We start from the raw sequence: 21704 nt of genomic DNA, 5'->3' as shown, positions 1-21704 counted from the left end.
ATGCCAGGTACTAGAGTAGTTACATTCAGGTAAAGTCAGAGGGACTCACTGTGCTGCAGGACCTCCCAGTGTTTGTCCCATTTCTCAGAGAGCTCGTACTGCTTGGCCACCACCGTATCCAGCTTCTCCTTGATCTAAAAAGACAAAGCATTTCCATTGAGTTTAATCTAAACGAGTGACTGTAAATGTCATCTAAACTACAGTACCATCCTCTATGTTCTATGGCAGAACCCTGTCAACAGTGCTGTCACCTCCTCAGCAGCAGGGTTGCGCGCCGCCAGCAGCGTCTTGCCCATCTCGATGCACTGCAGCACACTCTTACTGCGCGCCTCCACCTCGCTCTTCAAGCCCTGGTGGTAGTTCATCAGTACCTCCACTGAGGACACATCCCTGAAAGGACCAGAGAGTCCAGAGCCCGTTATATCGCTGGAGGGAATGCTGACAGTGAAGGAGAAGAGCACAGGGTTACACACCATGGAAGACAAGGGCCAGGTCAGCCCCATATACACCACCAGGCAGCCATTTTGAAAATAACACTATATTAAAACTTGCTTACAGTGCATTGCTTGACATTTTTTCATTATTATTTTTTTGCTCTCTGTGTTTTCTGTGCTCTCTCTGCATCTCTTGGTGCAGCTCTCCATATTTGGCATTTCCGTAACATAAATGAGTTCCGTTTTGAATTGTATTATGATAATGTACTAAAATCAAAACAGGCCCCTGAACTTGCAGCTCAATCACATCTGATAGATGTACAGGGGGATGATACAGAGCAGTATGAGATACACCATATATACAAACCGTAAATATAGATATTTCATTGAATGTTTAACGAATGCCCCCTTTACATAAAAAAAAAGACAATCTTCTAGTAAAGAGATACATAACTTCCTTTTGGATTCTAGCTGAAGTACATTATCTTTCAGCCTCTCCTAGGTGTTGAACTAAGGTTGCTAGGCCCATAGTATTTTCAACAAAAGGGTCAACTTTTTTCACCCTTCTTTTTTTCTCTTGCTCACCTCACTTTAATAGAATGTGTATGCCTAAACCATAAATATACAATTGTGACCACAATTGTATACCTTGGATTGTCCCCTGTGCCGATCTGAGAGATGATGCTGTCCATCCACATGATCTGGTCTCGCACCACCCCGAAGAACCGCAGCTTGTCTGTTGCCGTGGTGATCTGCACTCGGCACTCCTCGCAGGAAGTCAAGAGCTCCTTCCAGCAATGCATCACTTCCTGTTCCCGGCCGGCGATGGCCTCAGCCTTCTGCCCGGCGTAGATGGTCCGGAGCTGACCCGCACTCTCCTGGAGCTGCCTCACCTGGACACAGACAGACAGAGACGGGTGGTGAATGACATAGGAATAACTAAAAACACTGTAAAAGTTACTGTAGTAATGTGATGAGAAATGTAATGTAATGTGAAGTGTTACCACATTGACTGCTTGTTTTGTTCAGTCTTCCTTCTTTAGCCTTATGTGCACGTAAAATAAAGTGATAGTGGGCGGGGCCTCACCTGAGTGACGAGCAGCTGGATGTCGTGCTCGAAGCTCTGCATGAGCCTCTGCAGGGTGCTGGTGTTGGCAGTGCCACCCTGGCGCGCCCGCACCTCGGGCAGCCTCCGCTGCTTATCATCGATTTGGGCCAAGACCTGCAGCACAATGCGATAACGCCCAATCAGAGACACATCAAAACACGACACAGACCTGTATCCCTTGGCACTTCTTATGGTAGAAACACTACCTCGCGGCAGTCGGCGAAGAACTTATGGAGCTGGTGCGAGGCGGCCAGCATCTGTGCCCGGGTCTCCATGAGCTCCAGGAGGTCGGCCCAGGCCTCGTTCACGCCGTCCTTCCACTCGGCGATGGTGGCGGCGTCGGCGTGGCCGTAGTCGATCAGCTCATCCACCATCTGGTTAACCGCCGTCACACGCTCCTGACCCAGACTGCCCGTCTCCGACGCAAACTCTGTGAACTTCTCCTGTAGGATCTGAAGGGAGGAGGAGGAGAGAGGAGGAGGAGGAGGAGAGAGGAGGAGAGAGGAGGAGAGAGGAGGAGGAGGAGGAGAGAGGAGGAGAGAGGAGGAGAGGAATGAAGGGATGATCAATATCTGTTTGGCCAAGCTAAGCACTGTTGCTAAAACGGTAATGGGCTACTTAGCAAAACAAATTCAATTTAAATACATGCTACTTCCTTACTAAGCAGTAATACAGTGTACTGTATACCATTCTTTGAGCCATATTAACTCCGTTGCCAACAGTTTTTAGACACACGCTATAACAATATAGGCCATTTAGCAGAGGCTTTTATCCAAAGCGACTTACAGTCATGCAGGAATACATTTCCTACGTATGGTTGGTCCCAGGAATCGAACCCACTACCCTACTGAGCTACAGAGGACTACCAGGATTATCATATTGTTGAATGTTTTGTCCATTCAGGTCCCACTGACCGTGACGTGTTCAAAGTCCTGTCCCAGTTCTGGCGAGCTGGCCACCACCTCCCTCTCAGCGATCCACTGCTCCAGCTCGTCCACCTCGCGGTTGAGCTGGTAGAGCCAGTACTGCTGCTCCAGACGAGACTTTCTCTCCTCCACCAGGTCCTTCAGAGACACGTACAGCCGGTCCATCTGACACTGACGCTTACTGATCTGCTCACTGAGACACACACGCACACACACACACACACACACACACACACACACACACACACACACACACACACACACACACACACACACACACACACACACACACACACACACACACACACACACACATCAGAGACAGGGTTTGAGACAAATAGTAAAAACAGGGTGAAATTGAGGGGTAATGTGTGGGAGCTGAGATCCTGAAGTGAAACTCATTTGGACATGTAAAACCATGAGCTGGTTTTACAGTGTTGAGTTTCCAGAAGGAGTAAATGTGAGGAGGATAAGACTTACAAAGCAAACTGAACAACATGAGAACAACATGGACAACCCATAAAAAACCAACACCCTACTAGTGCAGAGATGCAGGTCTAGCATCGACTAACAGCTAAGAGCTAAGATGATAGCGACGTTAGCATCGACACCAGAGACAGAGAAGTATTACTGACCCAGTGCTGACCCTGATGTCACCATGATTCACTCTGCTGCCATAACAGAGTAACAGGAGTCCATGACTGGCCTACTTTACTGTACTGTACTACCTTCTCTACAGAGGTTGTCATTCAAGCAGTCTGCCATTTACTACCGGGTTACTCCTCAGCACCCAGTAGACATAGAGTGTAGAGGCCCTGGATCCTCTTCAATCAAGTCACAAAATGAGATCCTTAGTTCTCGTATAGGGGATTTCCTTTGAGCTTTTAAGGCAGTATTTTAAATGTGTATTTCATGGCACACTCACTTTACAGCTACTATAACCAACTTTCGATCCCACGAAAGTCTTGGTGTGGTGTAGCGTGGTGAAAGGTTTGTGGGGCACCAACACTGACCTGTCTGGATGTCCCATCTCCAGTAGCTGTCTGCACTGCTGGGAGAGAAGGCCTATCGTCTCAGCGTAGTCCTCTATCGTCTGCTCCAGTACCAGGTGCTTCTTCAGTAGCTGCAGGGTGCTGGGCTCATCCTGAAGGGGAGGCCACAACACACTGACAGTCCATTCTCACAAACTTTGAAATGCTAACCATTCAAGGGCAGTGTTCATCACAGGAGGTTGGTGGCACCTTAATTGGGGAGGACGGGTTCGTGGTAATGACTGGAGCGGAATTGGTGGAATGGTATCGAACACACAGTTTCCAGGTGTTTGATGCCATTCCATTTGCTCCTTTCCGGCCGTTATTATGAGCCGTCCTCCCCTCAGCAGCCTCCACTGGTGTTCATGTACAGTTGCTGATGTCTGGAGGGACACAATGACATTGTACTACACCTATGCAGATACAACTTTTCCCTCTTCAAAAAGCCAATCACCTTACTGTAAAAAGGTAACCGGGCAGATTAAGTACATCAGAGCCTGGCGATTGGCTCCTAGCCTCCTACCTTGCCCTTTTCCTCGTTCATCATGTGCAGCTCCTGTTCGCTGAGCCAGGCCTCCACCTCGGCCGTGTCAAAGTAGTACTGCTGGGCCTGGTACATGGCATCCAGCACCAGCTGTCTTCTCTCCGTCTCGGCCCACAGCAGACCCCACAGCCCGCTGAGCTGCTCCAGGCCCGCCCGCACACAGTCAGCCTCGGGGCTGCGGATGGAGGCGATGACAGTAGCTCGTTCCAGGACGTCCTCCACCCTCGCCCGATGGCCCTGTAGCTCCCTCTGCAGAGTCTGGGGGGGGAAACAGAAAGACGATGTCCAGATAGATAGATAGACATGTACTGTAAAGATGTTGTTATCCTCAGCTAGCTGCCACACACCTGGTTCTTCTTCATGAGCTGCTGCACAGCCTGTAGACTGGAGCCGTGCTCCTGAGACGTGGCGGCAGGCAGCCGCTCCTGCACCCACAGCTGCAAACACATCACGAGTTAAACCAGCAAAGAAGCACCTGCAAACTCTGGTAACTGTTCTAGGGTTATCACCAGCATGGTATTGCATGAGTTTAGAGTTACATACACCTTTCTTCAAGATAACATCTTCAACAAACAAAAAAGGGGGTTAGTCGCCGACTTAAGCAACACTTTAACCCTTGTCGATGACACTTGTAAGTCACACTTTTAGAAGCAAATGTATGCGTGAAGTGGTCTGAGTAGACCGAGGGAGGTGTGCGGGTGTCTCTAAGTGTCTGTAAGTGTGCGTGGTTTGTGTGGGTATAATCGGAGGTGGATCAGGACGGCCACTCACTATCTCATCCTCCAGGTCCCGGCCCACTTGGTGAACCTCCTTGGAGGCCAGAAGGATACGCCGGCGCTCCTTGAGCGGCTCGATGAGGCGGACGATGCGTGTCTCCACGGCGGACTGGCGCTCGCTGACCGTGTCCATGACCTGGCCCTGCTGGGGGATGGAGGCCGCCGCCACCTGCAGCTCCCCCACCTCCTTATACCACTCCTCCATCTGACACTCCATCGTCTGGAGAGAGGGAGCGGGGGATGTGAGAGGGAGAGGAGGTAGAATGGAAGCAAAGAGGGATGGAATTGAAGTGTTTGAGGAGGGGCGAGTGAAGGAAGGAGGGAGAAAGGATAGGTTAGGAAATAAAGAGAGGGAGGAAGTCCATGGGACAGCGAGAGGCCTGGTGAGTATTGAGAGGATACATTGGTTCCTCTATCAATCCCCTCTCACCAAAATATCCTGACAACATCCAACTCAGGAGTCAGCCACTGATGGCTTTCCTAGGTGTACATGATCAGTTGCTCTACTGGTCAGTCTGTCATAACAATTCATGAGAAGTGTTTGAATGATAGTAGTTAGATCTACTGCAATTGACTACAAGGCAATTACTTCTCCAGAATGGCCATATAGCTGTCAGGTAATTCTGAGGGGGGGGGGGCAGTGACACTCATTTTGGGACACAAACATCAGGTTGAGATCACCAGGGAGGTGAAGTAGTGTCACTGAGGCTAACTACTTCGAAAAGTGGGCCAGACGCAAAGAGTTGTTGCATGAGTGCCATGGTAAAGTGAATTAGAGTAGGAGGCAGTATGAGGCCGATCAATCCCTTACGAATTCACATGATGATTTGACTTTGGGAATTCTTAGGAATTGGGAGGAAAAGAGCCTTCGGGATGGCTGCCTCAGTACCTTCTATCTGGTTAAATGAATCCCCTGACATTCTCAGAGACACATATCAGAGACTAGCACGAGAATAAGCACACTTTCTATTGGCTTACACACAAACGTTACCCCAACGCATATGCATTGAATCACAAATAAAATAAAACATGGGAATTGAACATTATTTCTAACTTTGACAGAAATGGTCCTTGAATTAATAGAGAGGACCATTTCTTAGTCTCACGCAGACACACAGACACATACAGTGGAGTGGAGATTTTCATACATTTCCATATGAAGCTAAATGTTAGAGTTTCCGGGATGAGACAGTAATTCTGCTCACACCATAGATCACAGGGTGAACAGCAGGACGGGATGAGACAGTGGTTCTGCTCACACCATAGATCACAGGGTGAACAGCAGGACGGGATGAGACAGTGGTTCTGCTCACACCATAGATCACAGGGTGAACAGCAGGACGGTATGAGACAGTGATTCTGCTCACACCAAAGATCACAGGGTGAACAGCAGGACGGGATGAGACAGTGGTTCTGCTCACACCATAGATCACAGGGTGAACAGCAGGACGGGATGAGACAGTGAATCTGCTCACACCATAGATCACAGAGTGAACAGCAGGACGGGATGAGTGAGTGGTAGTGGCTGGAAGGAAGCAGAAAGAAAGAAAAAAATATCAAAATTAGAGTACAAAAGGGATAAAGAAAGAAATTAAGAGAGAAAAAGGAAAGGACAGGTAGGTAAAGACAGGAAAGGAAGAAAGAAAAAATGAAAGGGTGGAAGGAAGGAAGTAAGGAAAGGAAAGGAAGGAATTAAAGGAAAAGAAAGGAAAGGAAAGAAAAGGAGATTGGAGTACCCATGAGAGAAATTAACTGATGTGAAAAGGTTACTGTACCCCTGGATGGAGGTTGGGTGGTGGAGCGTACTGTACACAAAGCACAATGGCAGGCTGAAAAGGAACTGTAAGCAGCCCTTAGAGGCAGCATGCTGTTGGAGAGGAGAATGAGAGACGCATGATGAAATGATAAGATGTATGGTGGACCCAGTAGTAGTGACAGAACAGAGGTAGAGCATCCTGGACAGTAAAAAACATGAACCTCCTCCTACTGTATAGGTTGTTGGCTAGCATCAACATTAGTGTTTATTCAAATGTAGCACAGGCTACATTTTGTCTAAAAGTAATTGTCCAGTGAAAATCTAACTTTTAACAGTTCATATTCTGTTGACTCATACCCAAATAATGTTGTTGACTCATCCTACACTCGTATTTGTGGCCAAAGCATAAAATTGAATTTAAAAAATACATTTAAAAAACCACCTCAAACTTGTATCTCAAACAGACCTTTTATAAAATGCTTGCTATTTCCTGAGGAGGATGAGCTGGCCAATCAGTGGTCTACTAGCGTTCATATTTTTTGGAACCGGTATACGCCTCCACCATTCAGGTTGTTGGGGTACACCCACACCATTCCAACACAGAAACGCAGCTTTTTAACATAAGCAATTATTTAACTCATATTGTAATTAATTATAGCTCATATTTCATAGAAATCTGGAAACACTGAACAGTTACTTCAACCCAGTATGTATTGTAGAGCCATGCTTTGAGTGGAATAGTCTGACTCTCCAATGACAGCCCATTGGAGTGTAGGCCAAGCTTACTGGTGATGCGTTGAGTGCCAATTGCTCTTGTTAAACAAAAGCCTATGGCAGCACGGCATTCATAGAAAATGGATGATAAAGGATTAGTAATTCACACAGAACAACCCTAGGTTTTTGTATATAGAGATACACTGCGATATTCAACAACTTTAACCTACATTTTCATTATGTATGACAATAGCTTCACCATACCCAAAAATATTCCCAACTACTCCTAACTGATCACCAAAACCAAAACCAAAAACTGTAACAGTAGTTGGACCATATGATGAAGAGGAAGAGACCTGGAGCTTCTTGAGATGCTTGTTGACGCTAGTCAGGTCCTGACCCTGGTCCACGTAGCCCAGTTGTCCCTCCAGCTGGTGCAGCCGATGGTCCAGGCTGGTGTAGCTCTGCACCAGCAGGTCGGCCCGGTTGGCTTCAAACAGCTGGCGGGCCTTGGCCTGGGTGGTGCTCTCCAGGTCCTGCCAACACTCCCGGATCTCCCCCAGCTTCCTCCGCACCACCGGGCCCAGCTCGGGCTTCTCCTGGATCAACTGCTGGCCCTCCTGGAGGATGGAGTGGGGGGGGGGGGGGGTAGGTGGAGGATAGGAAGAAGAGGTTGAGAGAGATGTAGGATGGCGGTTGAAGGTTAGGGTAATGGAGAGGGAGCATGAGGAGATGGAGCAGAGAGAAAGGGAGATGGGGGGGGGGGGGGGGGGAGAGGTTAGAATTATTAGACATTGATGAGTGGAAGTTATAATAACATGAAAATAAAGTAATATTTACATCACTTATGGAACATTGGTGTCATAAACAATCTACTGTCGTAAATATAGGATTTTATCCATTGAAATCATTCTGTAAATAGTTCCATCATAGGCAGAAACAATTTGAGAATTCTGGTAGGTAAATAAAATGGGTTCTAAGTTACCACGTAAATTGACAAAGAAAATGCCTTCCATTGTTAGCTTGTAAGCATGAGCTGTGATTCAGTGGTACACCTTTACGAGGCTACAGCCTGGGCTCCAGACCAGCTGCTCCTGACTCTGGCCTATCAGTGCACATCAAATTGGGTTAGGAGGGCTTGCATTGCCCTGGCAGCCCAGAAAACCACTTCACCTTTAGAGGTCTGAGCTCACAGATAAAACGCACTTCTCATAACATCATTTCACTTCCTGATTGAATCATCTGGTATGGATCTCTCCTTTGTCTGTCTTCATCAGTTTGGAGGTTTCAGGTTTGACTCATTTCTTGTTGATTTCATTCATGACACACAGGTGTTTTCAGAATAGAACCAGATTTAAAAGCTCTCTGCATAGTCACGATTCTTTCCAGTAAGCCTAGCTTAATCGCATAACAACCGCAACCCCAGAGACTGAGCCAGCGAATGAGAGGAGAGCACACTGAGTTGCTGCCTGCCGTGACACACCATCACAGACTCAGAGAGGCAGACAGACATACACTTGCTCTCTCTCTGTCTCTCTCTCCTGTGCGCCTGAGTGCACGCAAGTGTTCCAGGCAACGGGGGTTGTAAACTACGCAATCATCTCACTTAATATTCGCCGCCATGGAGACACATCAGCCAGTGACGACCGGAGAGGAGATTTAACTTACCCATGATCTAACATCTCCCCCCCATTGTAATTCACTCTCTGTCAGAGGTGGGTTGTGTGTGGGGGGGGGAGGCTGGATCTGAGTGAGTCAGCACAGCAGAGCTCACAGATATTACGCTCAAGGACATAAAACAAGGATGGCCTGCCTGAACTCACCATTTCCCCAAGGCACCATAAAGAGCCTATAGGGCCGCCCACCCAAAAAAATCTATTTGCATTTCAAGCCCCTGTAATGTAATTCACTGATTGGAGTTAAGTGTGCATTTCATGTGGAAGGATTGAAATGCTAGTTAGTTAATTCACTTTGTGATCAGTTAAAAACAGTCCCGTTCCTCCGAAACACAGTACTGCTTCTGCTTAAGGCTTAAGCATAGAAATATCTCTATTGTATACTCCAGTTGGGAGGACATTTGCTTTTCTGCTGCGCTTAACGGCTGGACCGTCAGTGGAGTATCCTCTTCCCTCCGATCCATCTCTGTCTTCTCACGATCTGCCCACACAAAGGATGTCCTCATTTGGAGAAGCACACCCCAGCTGCACTGTGAAGAGACACACTCCCAACTGGGCCAAAATATCTCAGCATGCATATGTTACTTTCCTGATCACCAGATGAGTGGGGCAGCAAGGGTATTCTACCCAACTCGTAGACTTCGTCAGTACAATGTTCAAAACAAGTTCATTAGTAACCAAAAGGACCAGGAAAAGTTGAATTACCATAATGACCACAAAAATAACAGATGGCAATGAAAAACAGAATCATCACTATGTGATCATGTATGCAATATCAAACATCTGTTATTGAATTATAATCACATCAAGTGTGGCCATTGCGTTTGGCTGGTTGTGTCCACGGAAGCTATTGTGTCAATATTACTCCATGTGTGAAGGCCTGGAGGCATAAATCTGCCTGGGAGGACCAGACACAGTCACGTGATTATGCTGAGGGTACCATGGCCATACGTGCCAGCAGGCATCAAGAGGAGTCAACATATATCAATGAGTGTTTTGAAGGAAATATCAAGCCTTGAGAAGATTGTCCTATGTCCTTCGTCACTTGATCTAAGGCCATGCCTTATAATGAAGCCAGACATTGTTTATGAAATGGTTTATGGGAAGCACATTTATTAATAGACTATTTATGTGTGGATAGTGATGTCCTTTTGATGGGTGATCACCTGGAGAAGTAAAGAAACACGTTAGAGATTCTGGTCACTCGCCGACAATTGGTTGAGGGCGCAAACCTGTTGTTGTGCGTCACCCAGGCCAGTATATAACTCTTTGGGCTCTATTTTCTTCTGGTGTTAAGGCGTTGCTAGTGTCAAACGCAAGCTCTTTGGCAATTTCGTGCCTTCTGCCTAAGTGTGCACACATTGCCTTGTGCTCATGGAACGAGAGATGTGATTTATGATATCATCGTCCATGGGTTAATGGTGAGAAAGTTCACGGCTTGAATGCAATTTTGTCTGCTATTTCTGGAGAAGTGCAAATATGATCTGTAAAATGGCTTCCTGGTGTTCATAAAACGTTACATTTGCGAGCAGTATAACTTTGAGTGAACGAAACTCCTTTCTCTTTATATTGGATCTTTATCCAGCTCCTGTGAAAAGTTTGGATGTGCGTAAAACCCTCCATAGTCTAAGTTGGCTTGTGTGTATTACACGTCCACAGGGAGAAACTGTATTTACAGATAGCCTATTTTTTTTTTTTTTGTTTCGTTTTATTCGAATTCGATCTTTTCAGTCCAGACTGCAATTTACAGTAGGCCTAGCCCCTATATCAGTGCAAATGCTATAGCCTATAATGTTTAATTTTTTTTAATCAGTGAGAAGTAGGCATTGGTCTGAAGCCGAAAAATAAATTCAATTCACAATGTGTACTGCTCTACCAAGGCTTTCCAACACACAACTTTGACCTACAACAGTAGTTACATTGCTTTCAGCAAGTATTCATACCCTTTGACCTAGTCCACATTTTGTTGTGTTACAGCCTGAATTCAAAACATATTAAATAGATTTTTTTCTCTCACCCCTCTACATGCAATAGCCCATAATGACAAAGTGAAAAATAGTTAATTTCTTTGGAGAAATATCTAATTTACAGAAGTATTCACACCCCTGAGTCAAAACATATTAGAATCACCTTTGGCAACGATTACAGATGTGTCTTTTTTGGTAAATCTTTGCACACCTGGATTATTCAATATTTGCCAATTATTATTTTTATCCTAAAAACACTCCCAAGCATACCCATAACATGATGCAGCCACCACCATGCTTGAAAATATGAAGAGTGGTACTCAGTGATGTGTTGTGTTGGATTTGTCACAAACATAAATCAAATGAAATTGTATTTGTCACATGCGCTGAATACAACCTTGCCGTGAAATGCTTACTTACAAGCCCTTAACCAATCATGCAGTTCAAGAAATAGAGTTAAGAAAATATTTACTAAACAAACTAAAGTAAAAAAAATCTAATCTAATCAAAAAGTAACACAAGAAAATTACATAACAATAACGAGGCTATATACAGGGGGTACCGGTACCGAGTCAATGTGTCGGGGTACAGGTTAGTCGAGGTAATTTGTAAAGTGACTATGCATAGATAATGAACAACGAGTGGGGGGAGGCGGGGGTCAATGTAAATAGCCCGGGTGGCCATTTTATTCATTGTTGTTCAGCAGTCTTATGGCAACATACTGACTCAACTCCAGCCACTTTAATAATGGGAATTGATGGAAATGTATGTAAAAATGTATCACTAGCCACTTTAAACAATGCCACTTAATATAATGTTTACATACCCTACATTACTCATCTCATATGTATATGTATATACTGTACTCTATATCATCTACTGCATCTTGCCATCTTTATGTAATACATGTATCACTAGCCACTTTAAACTATGCCACTTTATGTTTATATACCCTACATTACTCATCTCATATGTATATACTGTACTCTATACCATCTACTGCATCTTGCCTATGCCGTTCTGTACCATCACTCATTCATATATCTTTATGTACATATTCTTTATCCCTTTACACTTGTGTATATAAGGTAGTAGTTGTGGAATTGTTAGGTTAGATTACTCGTTGGTTATTACTGCATTGTCGGAACTAGAAGCACAAGCATTTCGCTACACTCGCATTAACATCTGCTAACCATGTGTATGTGACAAATAAAATTTGATTTGATTTAGAAGCTGTTAAGGAGCCTTTAGGTCCTAGACTTGGCGCTCCTTTACCGCTTGCCCTGTGGTAGCAGAGAGAACAGTCTATGACTTGGGTGACTGGAGTCTTTGACAATGTTTTTGGCCTCCCTCTGACACTGCCTAGTATATACTGTAGGTCCTGGATGTCAGGAAGCTAGGCCCCAGTGATGTACTGGCCCGTACACACTACCCTCTGTAGCGCTTTACGGTCAGATGTTGAGCAGTTGCCATACCAGGCGGTGATGCAACCGGTCAGGATGCTCTCGATGGTGCAGCTGTAGAACTTTGAGGATCTGGGGACCCATGCCAAAACATAACAGTTTGTATTCAGTACATAAAGTACATTTCTTTGCAGCTTTACTTTAATGCCTTATTGCAAACAGAATGCATGTTAGGAATATTTGTATTCTGTACAGGCTTCCTTCTTTTTACTCTGTAATTTGGGCTAGTATTGTGGAGTATCTACAATGTTGTTGGTCTATCCTCAGTTTTTTCCTATCACATCCGTTAAACTGTTTTAAAGTCCCCATTGGCCTCATGGTGAAATCCCTGAGCAGTTTCCTTCCTCTCCGGCAACTGAGTTAGGAAGGAAGCCTGTATCTTTGTAGTGACTGGGTGGATTGATACACCCTCCAAAGAATAATTCATAACTTCACCATGCTCAAAGAAATATTCAGTGCCTGCTTTTTAATCATCTACAAATAGGTGATCTTCTTTGCAAGGGACCATACAGATAATTGTACAGTATGTGTGGGGTAAAGAGATGAGGTAGTCATTTAAAAATCATGTTAAACATTGTTATTGCGCATTCGTCCATGCAACTTATTATGTGACTTGATAAGCACATTTTTACTCCTGAACATATTTAGGCTTGCCATAACAAAGGGGTTAAATACTAATTGACTCAAGACATTTCAGGTTTGAATTTTTTATGAATGTGTAAAAGTGTCTAAAAACATAATTCCACTTTGACATTATGGGGTATTGTGTCTAGCGCCAGTGACACAAAATCTCAATTTAATACATTTTAAATTCAGGCTGTAACATAACAAAATGTGGAAAAAGTAAAGGTGTGCGAATACTTTCTGAAGGCTCTGTATGTTGGTCTATTGTACTTCCAATGATGTGTAGGCAGGTTACTTAGGATTCCAACCTTCTCAAACAGCCTAATTCATACTCTTAGAGGAGGTGGTCTCACAATAATGCAATGTCTCTGTTCTTTCACTCAGTACTGAGTGAATGATGATTTCTCTAGCTTGTTTAAAAACAAAAGAGTCTAAAACAATTTCATTTTATCACAGAGCTAATGAAGTTAGCAAGCATGGCATTTTCTTTTGACTGCGCACAGGCCTCGCAAGCAAACAATGATCATTATGATGTTGTTATTATTTTACCTGGATGCTTCATGTGCAAACCGCACCCGTGCTACTTTTTACTTGTGGATGGCGACTTCAGGTTTTCGGATACACAGGGATAATGAACTCGACACTTGCAAATGTGGATTATAATGACAAAAAATAAAATTGCATTGACATTACCTTAATGCATAAGGTATGGAATAGAATTTGCTCTGGATCTTCTAACAGTCATGCGTCTGTTCTGGTGTGCACATGTATTATGAATTAGCAGCGTGGCGATTTTCCCAAGTTCAGTGTATCTAACTGCCTATAATAGCATCCAAGAATAATCAGTAGCTTATTTCTTTGTGCTCTGGTTACACGCAACTGTCCAGGTCAGCAGTTTACACATTTTACTACACCCGCAATAACATCTGCTAAATATGTGACTAATAAAATTTGATTTGATTTGGACTTCAACCATATGAAAAACCTCCCATAGCACAGTATACCTAGCTTGCTAGCTACCTTCCTCTTGCTTCTCATCCAACCCGGCGTTAGTTAGCTAGCTACAGCTGTTAGCCTTATACTAGCTAGCTGCTACTGTTGCGTAGAAAACGAGTTGCACCCAGTTTTAGAACTCAGATTCAGCTGAAAAGATGTTAGCATTGTCAGAAATGCTAAGAAAAGGTAGCACATCATTGGTTTATATTGGGCAGAAATGTGCACGTTAGAGCAGTAAATTGTGAATTGAATCAAAACTGTTGCACCTAAAAACGTTTTCAGTCCAAATGGATCTAAGTATAATGGTCACCTTATGGACTATGTAGCCTCGTTTTAATCCGATGTCTAGAATTTGAGCTAGGTTTGGGCAAAACATTGTCTGACAATCCTAATGCTTACGACCCTGTCAAAAATCTGGTATAGTGGTTCTCGGATCATGACGTGAGTTGGAGATAGTGTTGAGTACCTCCAATGAAGTTGATTTGCAAATTTTCATCAACATTGGTGTCATATTGGCATACACATGTTGGTTGGGAGATTTGAATTTAACATTGAGTTTCAACCAATGTATACTATAGTCGCACAACTATGTTTTACAATGTATTTCCATATTAAAGCAATGCAATTAGAATAATGTAGACTGCAAACATGTTAAAAATATTTAGCAAATATTGGGCAGGCTATTCAACTAGACTATAACGGACTAACATACGAATTGGAGTTGATGACAACGCTCTGATAGGCCATTGAGAGGCCAAGCTTCGACAAACTGTCAACTTTATCATTCATCAAAACGCAACCCTTTTGCGACACCGCCAGCTAATGCGCCCATAATTCTGGTTGTGAAAATGTCCGAAATATTTCGGACACACCCCAAACCTATAACGCTGCCACCAGCGCTAAGATTTACCATTACTTTAGGTTTGTCAAAATAGTGCCCTTTATGTATTTTTCGATCATAAAGTATAAATACAATGTGAGCATGTATGACAAATGATACGTTAAGGTTAATCTAAAGAAATGTAAATGATTACCTTGGATTTTCTCGTTGATTGAAGAGGGTTCTGTTCATTTCCTGGTCTGAGAATTGATGGGCAAATGGGCACGTTCCAGTGCATGCTTAATGATACGGTTAATGCAGTAGTAGCTTATCTCGGGGGGATTTACATGTTCATATCCCAGATTGTGTTTATGCTCTTAAGCATGGAATAGCACCAGGTTATGAAGTGTGTGCTAGGAAAATATGTATACGTTTATTAACTGAACATGTTGTTTGGTATTTCATGCCTTGTGATTGATAATTGACCATGATGTCAATTGGGTTGTTCTCATTGGTCAAATGCATTATGGGAAGTGTTATCATAACCCTGTAATTTCCTTGTTAGAGGGAGAGAAAGGGTAACGTCGGCATGCTTCTGGGTTTTCAGGTATGATTGAAACCTGGGTTTTTCCATTTGAGCTCTATTTGATTTAATTTATGTTCCTTGTGTCCAGTTAATTATTTTTGTATATGTTGTACAGTCACTGGCTAAATCTTCACTTGCAAATAAAAAGCCTCAATCTGGCAAGAAAATCTGATCTGCATTACTGCCTCCTCACCATTAAAATAATGCCATTGGGTCAACTTTACAAGCCTACATGATATACTTTGCCTTCCATAATATTGTAGCACAGTATCTTGTATTAATTAAGAAAAGCTAAAATGTTGCCAAGAAATTGTGAAGAATCGGTGTTACAGCAATGTTCCACTAACCGTTATGAGGACACTGTGATAGCTAGGTATTAGCAATGTCCTGACACTGTTGAACATGGAACTGTATGACATAATTATCTGCCTCCCTCTACCTCCCTACCATGTGCTGTAGTCTAGGAAGCTCTGACTGTTCTCTCTCTCTGCTCGCTCGCCCTCTCGGCTCACACGCCCCATATATTGCAGCGCCTGCAAAAACACAGGGGTCAAACTCTACTCCCAAAGGGGTTAAGAAAAGAGTGTGAGTGTGTGTGTAGGATACGAGTTGTGGGATGCCAAGGACCTAACAGATGCAATTATGGAAGGCACTGATTATGTTGTTGTTATGGCATCACTGTTAATGCAGTGTCAGGGTAGCTACTGATAATGCTGAATGCGTTTCATAATATATAACCCAGAACACACGATGCACACACATACACTCTGAAACAAAAGAGAGAGAGAGAGAGTCACCTTTGTAACTTGTCCAGGAGGTCCCTATTATAATAATAATAGTGAGGGGCCCAGAGAATAGAAGGGTGAAATTCACATACTTAAATGTAGATATGAGGCCAATTAATTATCTGAGAAACGAGGGGAAAGGAAAGAGGAAATAAGAGCCCATTGGACTTTGGGTAACAATAGCGTTGAGAGAAACAGCGGCAGGCCCCATTTATAACAACTTCTACACACTGCAGGGACAAGCACTAGATCCAATGATTACAATCCCACCTGAAGCATCTTCAATTCTGCACTTCCAAAATGAGGTTCGACACCCACAGACACCGGTCGTTATCACATTGAACATCGTGGAAACAAAATGTCCATCAACTACGTTGTATTGATTTTCAGAATATCAAGGTGGATGTGGACATGGGTGTGACATTCCATTTATAAACAAGAACCCTAGCTGTAGATGCCGTCGACAGACCGAGCAACTAAGGGGTAGCCAGCTAGCCTTCTCACCTGCATCAGATCCCTTTAATTACAGTAGCGAGGGCATACATTTTCATTCTTTATCAGTGAAGTCATACATTTTCTGGTACTCTTCGCACTAGCCCTTTAATACGTCACATCCTGCTGGACAAATTACCTTCGCACATGAGGTACGCCGGGAGGGGACAGGCAGTTGCCTGGCAACCACTGCAAGCGCGGCCACATATCCGTATCCGGCAAAGTTGCACCTTCCAACAGCTGCCGGGCATGTGACGTCGGGGAGAAAATCCACCACGTAAAAATGTCAACCACCTTAAAACAGTGACAGTTACAGGGTAAGAGGGTCACCTGCATCAGAAGGCTGGGAGGTTCAGTAACACCAGAGATTCTAGCTGCTATATAGTCCGAGAATTTATTTACTCAAAACCTTGGAGACAGTCCTAGACCCTTTCACATATAACCGATTTGCTTTGGGTAAAATGTTCGATAGAGAGCACAGCTCTTGAAAATCCAGGAGGGGGAAAATAATGTTTCCCAGGACTACCCTAACTCAAACCAATTGGGTTGTAACACTAGCGCCGCCCCAACAGATTTATCACAGCTACAGCTTGCTAGGCCTGTCCCCTCAGGAGATCTTTGGGTAGTCTTAACATTGGCTATATGAAATAGAGTCTTGCACCCACGTAAGACCACCAACTTGCCCTTTACAGAGGGCTACGTTCGCCTACGGCGATCTCAGTGTTGCCGTTACAGAGGGAAATCTATAGGCAGGTCAGAGTGTATCAACACAGATGAGAAAATATATGAGACAGAATACCAGCGAAAACAGACAGTATTATAAACTACTCTGATATGGTTTTATAGAAAATGTCTGTTATTCAATATTATGGTATAGCCTACAGTATTAATATAAGCCATGCAGTGTAGGTTTAAAAAAAAAAATCGGAATAAAGGCTACTCTTTCTAAAATACTGAGATCTTTCTAAGGCATATCTGATATTCATGTCTCAATCTGAGAACAAACCATGGTCATTATCCTGAATCGTGAACAGAGATAAAACTCAATGTCTCGAGTTGATCTGTGTTTGAATTTGTCAAGCTAAGATATATTCATGAACCTCTGTGGTTCTACACATGTCTGGATTCCAAGCTAGTCTGGATTCCATAATGTCTGGATTCCATAATATACAGTACATTCTGAAAGTATTCAGACCCCTTGACTTTTTCTCTAATCAATTAGAAGAAACCCCCCCAGGAAATATCACATTTACATAAGTATTCAGACCCTTTACTCAGTACTTTGTTGAAGCACCTTTGGCAGCGATTACACCCTCGAGTCTTCGTGGGTATGATGCTACAAGCTTAGCACACCTGTATTTGGGGAGATTCTCCCATTCTTCTCTGCAGATCCTCTCATGCTCTGTCAGGTTGGATGGGGAGCGTCACTGCATAGCAATTTTCAGGTCTCTCCAGAGATGTTCGATCGGGTTCAAGTCTGGGCTCTGGCTGGGCCACTCATGGACATTGCCCTGAAGCCACTCCTTTGGAAGGTGAACCTTCGCCCCAGTTTGAGGTCCTGAGCGCACTGGAGCAGTGCTCCGTTAATCTTTCCCTCAATCCTGACTAGTCTCCCAGTCCCTGCCGTTGAAAAACATCCCCACAGCATGATGCTGCCACCACCATGCTTCACTGTAGAGATGGTGCCAGGTTTCCTCCAGGTGAGACGCTTGGCATTCAGGCCAAAGATTTCAATCTTGGTTTCATCAGACCAGAGAATCTTGTTTCTCATGGTCTGAGATTCCTTTAGGTGGCTTTTGGCAAACTCCAAGTGGGCTGTCGTACCTTTTACTGAGGAGTGGCTTCCGCCTGGCCACTCTACCATAAAGGCCTGATTGGTGGAGTGCTGCAGAGATGGTTGTCCTTCTGGAAAGTTCCTCCATCTTCACAGAGGAACTCTGGAGCTCTGTCAGTGACCATCGGGTTCTAGGTCACCTCCCTGACCAAGGTCCTTCTCCCCCGATTGCTCAGTTTGGCCGGGCGGCAGCTCTAGGAAGAGTCTTGGTGGTTCCAAAATTCTTCCATTTAAGAATGATGGAGGCCACTGTGTTATTGGGGACCTTCACCAGATCTGTACCTCGACACAATCCAGTCTCAGAGCTCTACGGACAATTCCTTCGACCTCATGGTTTGGATTTTGCTCTGACATGCGCAGTCAATGGTGGGACCTTATGTAGACATATGTGCCTTTCAAATCATGTCCAATCAATTGAATTTACCACATGTGGACTCCATTCAAGTTGTAGAACCACCTCAAGGATGATCAATGGAAACAGGATGCACCTGAGCTCAATTTCGAGTCCTATAGCAAAAGGTGTGAATACTTAAATTAGCAAAAATGTTAAAAAAATATATGTTTTCGCTTTGTCATGTGTGTAGATTGATGAGGATTTTTTTTTTAAATCCCTTTTAGAATAAGGCTGTGATGTGGAAAAGTCAAGGGCTCTGAATAGTTTCCGAATGTAGTGTAAATATATTTTCAATCATTTTCAGATTTTACAGATATCAGGCAACCGCCATACTCTCTCACACAAACACACGGAGCAGGTCACCAGTTGGCATGGCTTCAGATAAGACACACACACACACACAGTACGGCTGTGCTATGGTGCATTTAGGGTGTCTGTCGCAACATGTTTACTTTGTTTTCCCACCAACGTTATGCCGGGGGCCCTGGGGGAGAAAACTGTGTTTCTGTTTGGGTACACAGCATCACTGGGAGACATGTGGCTAATCATACTGTACCTAGAAATACTTTACTGTAAGAGGAGCTATATGCAGATAACATGCTTCCAATTATTCTCCTGAGCTTATCGGCATGCCCATGGGCGTGCCTCCAAGCAATCGTTCCCTTGTACAGTAGCTGCAGTAAGCACTTTCCAACACCACTTCAGTATCTATCTACGTAGATGACCTGAATTTTTATCTATAATGGATCGTACCCCTTAGAGACTCAGCCTGGATGACGCCACTGCATTACACTTCTGTATATACTTAGGCCTAAATGGCCACGTTCCCAAATCCATTTGCACAGTGTACACATACTGACAGTGTTCAGTGAAAACGCTCGCATTTCCACTCAACTTCATGTGCACCTAGTGCAGCCCTGTTCCGGTTAGGAGGAATAGGCTGGATATAACAGGGTATAATGAGCCACATCCGAGCCAGTGGGTGTACTTGTGTTACTTGCCTAAAGCAATTATCCCACTGATGTTACAGTTTGTATCAATCTGATAGGGCAGGCAGGGCCCATAGATATGATGTGTTGATGTGACCAGTGGAGATTTCAGGCAAAGCTGTTCGTGGTCATAGGCACATCAGGGAATCTCTGGTTTCACCAGAGCTCTTAGAGACTATTCACTGACATTCAACCGTCAACTCTCAGTGCCTGTGATTGTGCTTTTATTCAACTAACGGTAAACCAAATGACAATTCTCGTCCAGTTTATGCTTGTTTTCTGTGTCAGACTCCAAACAGGCTTAGAAATCACGAATAGCTAAATAAATCATATAAGAGCATATAAAATTGTTACGAACCACAAATATTGCAGATACTATTGTTAGTTGATTATATACAGTATATATGCTGGTCTGATCACATTGTAACAAGGAACTTTGTATTTTTAGCCTACAAAACAAAACAAATGACATAGTAAAGAATGAGTTGATACCAACTTACCCTCCCCATCCCCAACCACACACCCAAAACTTTGCCACCACCAACAGAGCAGCTAGCTCAGTCTCCCCTTCCCCATTCCTGAGCATCAGCTCATGGTAGATACCCACCCCCAGCCTCTGTGTAGAGCCCCAGCGGTACTGTACTCACCCTCTCGATCTTCTCCAGCCACTCCTTGTTCTGGGCCAGCTCGGCCATGAAAGCCTGGTGCTTCAGCCACTTCTTGTGCAGCTTCTGCGTCTCATCGCGGGACGTGTCACGAGCCATGAGCATCTTCTCTGCCACCCAGTCTCCAAGCTGAGGGACAAGGGACAGAGCTGTCAGTACAGGATGATCATGCCACTCAATGCATTTGTACTGTCATCTAGGTGGACAATGTAGGCAACTAACAGCTGTATGCAGAGTACCATAGATGCACACATACATAGAGACACAAACACACGCACAATACCTGTACAAGCACACACAGAGACGTATTCAGGCTGAACATATGACCATAGTCATGTGAAAACCTAAAAGATAAATGCAAACAGAAATGAACACCCATGGAAATAGTAGAAAAGCAATCATCCAAAACACATGAACACAGAGACACACACACACACACAAGGTCGAGCACATGCATATTAAACACATACGGCAGACACATGAATGCAGACACACGTGTTGTACACACAAGCATACACATGGCAACAGGAATTCATTCACATGTACACAGAACACACACAAGCACACGTCAACACAAGCACATAATCCATTGGCACATTAGTTATAAAAGCAAGCTGCCCATTACATTTAGGGCCAAACATACAAAATGACTTGCAAATATCCCTGCCCATTCAACATCATCAGTACCAGCAATATCTCTATCGCCTGCCTGCCACCCACATATTTCCACCCTCATCCTCTGAACTAGTCTCTCTCGTCCTCGACTGCTAGTCCCCTGAGATTTAACGGGAAATCGGTTCCATTTACCGGCAGGCAGCGTTTAACGGGAACGACTCATAGGGTTGTGATGGGTGGGGGTACGTATCCACATCCTCGACCTGCCCGTCCAGGTAGGAATAAAGCACAAATCCTCCACAGTAAGAGAGGGAGATGCTGCAGGAATCAAAACAAACAAGCAGCAAGGCAAAGCTGCCCCCCCCCCCCCCAAAAAAACAGATAAGATGACGTTGAGGCTGCACTAGCTTCTCTGCTGCTGCGTTGCCGTGGCGCGTTGCTGTGGCTGGTGTGTTCAATCCAGAGAGAGGGAGATAGACGAGAAGGAGGCGGACCACTGACAAGTGAGA

General features: G+C 44.3%; 1 protein-coding gene across 1 annotated transcript in view; it reads right to left on the bottom strand.

The window, feature by feature from the left end:
• LOC120018661 (spectrin beta chain, non-erythrocytic 4-like) overlaps positions 1-21704 on the bottom strand; it is a 52085-nt gene that overhangs the window by 7790 nt on the left and 22591 nt on the right. Inside the window, 12 exon segments of the mRNA XM_038961860.1 lie at positions 50-134; positions 252-390; positions 1083-1327; positions 1522-1656; positions 1749-1994; positions 2457-2661; positions 3482-3612; positions 4023-4301; positions 4391-4480; positions 4815-5039; positions 7646-7909; positions 20563-20709. Of these exon segments, the coding sequence (XP_038817788.1) occupies positions 50-134; positions 252-390; positions 1083-1327; positions 1522-1656; positions 1749-1994; positions 2457-2661; positions 3482-3612; positions 4023-4301; positions 4391-4480; positions 4815-5039; positions 7646-7909; positions 20563-20709 (2191 nt within the window).

Source organism: Salvelinus namaycush, chromosome 23, assembly GCF_016432855.1.
Source record: "Salvelinus namaycush isolate Seneca chromosome 23, SaNama_1.0, whole genome shotgun sequence".
Taxonomy (NCBI): Eukaryota; Metazoa; Chordata; class Actinopteri; order Salmoniformes; family Salmonidae; genus Salvelinus; species Salvelinus namaycush.
This window is presented reverse-complemented; position numbering and strand designations above follow the sequence as displayed.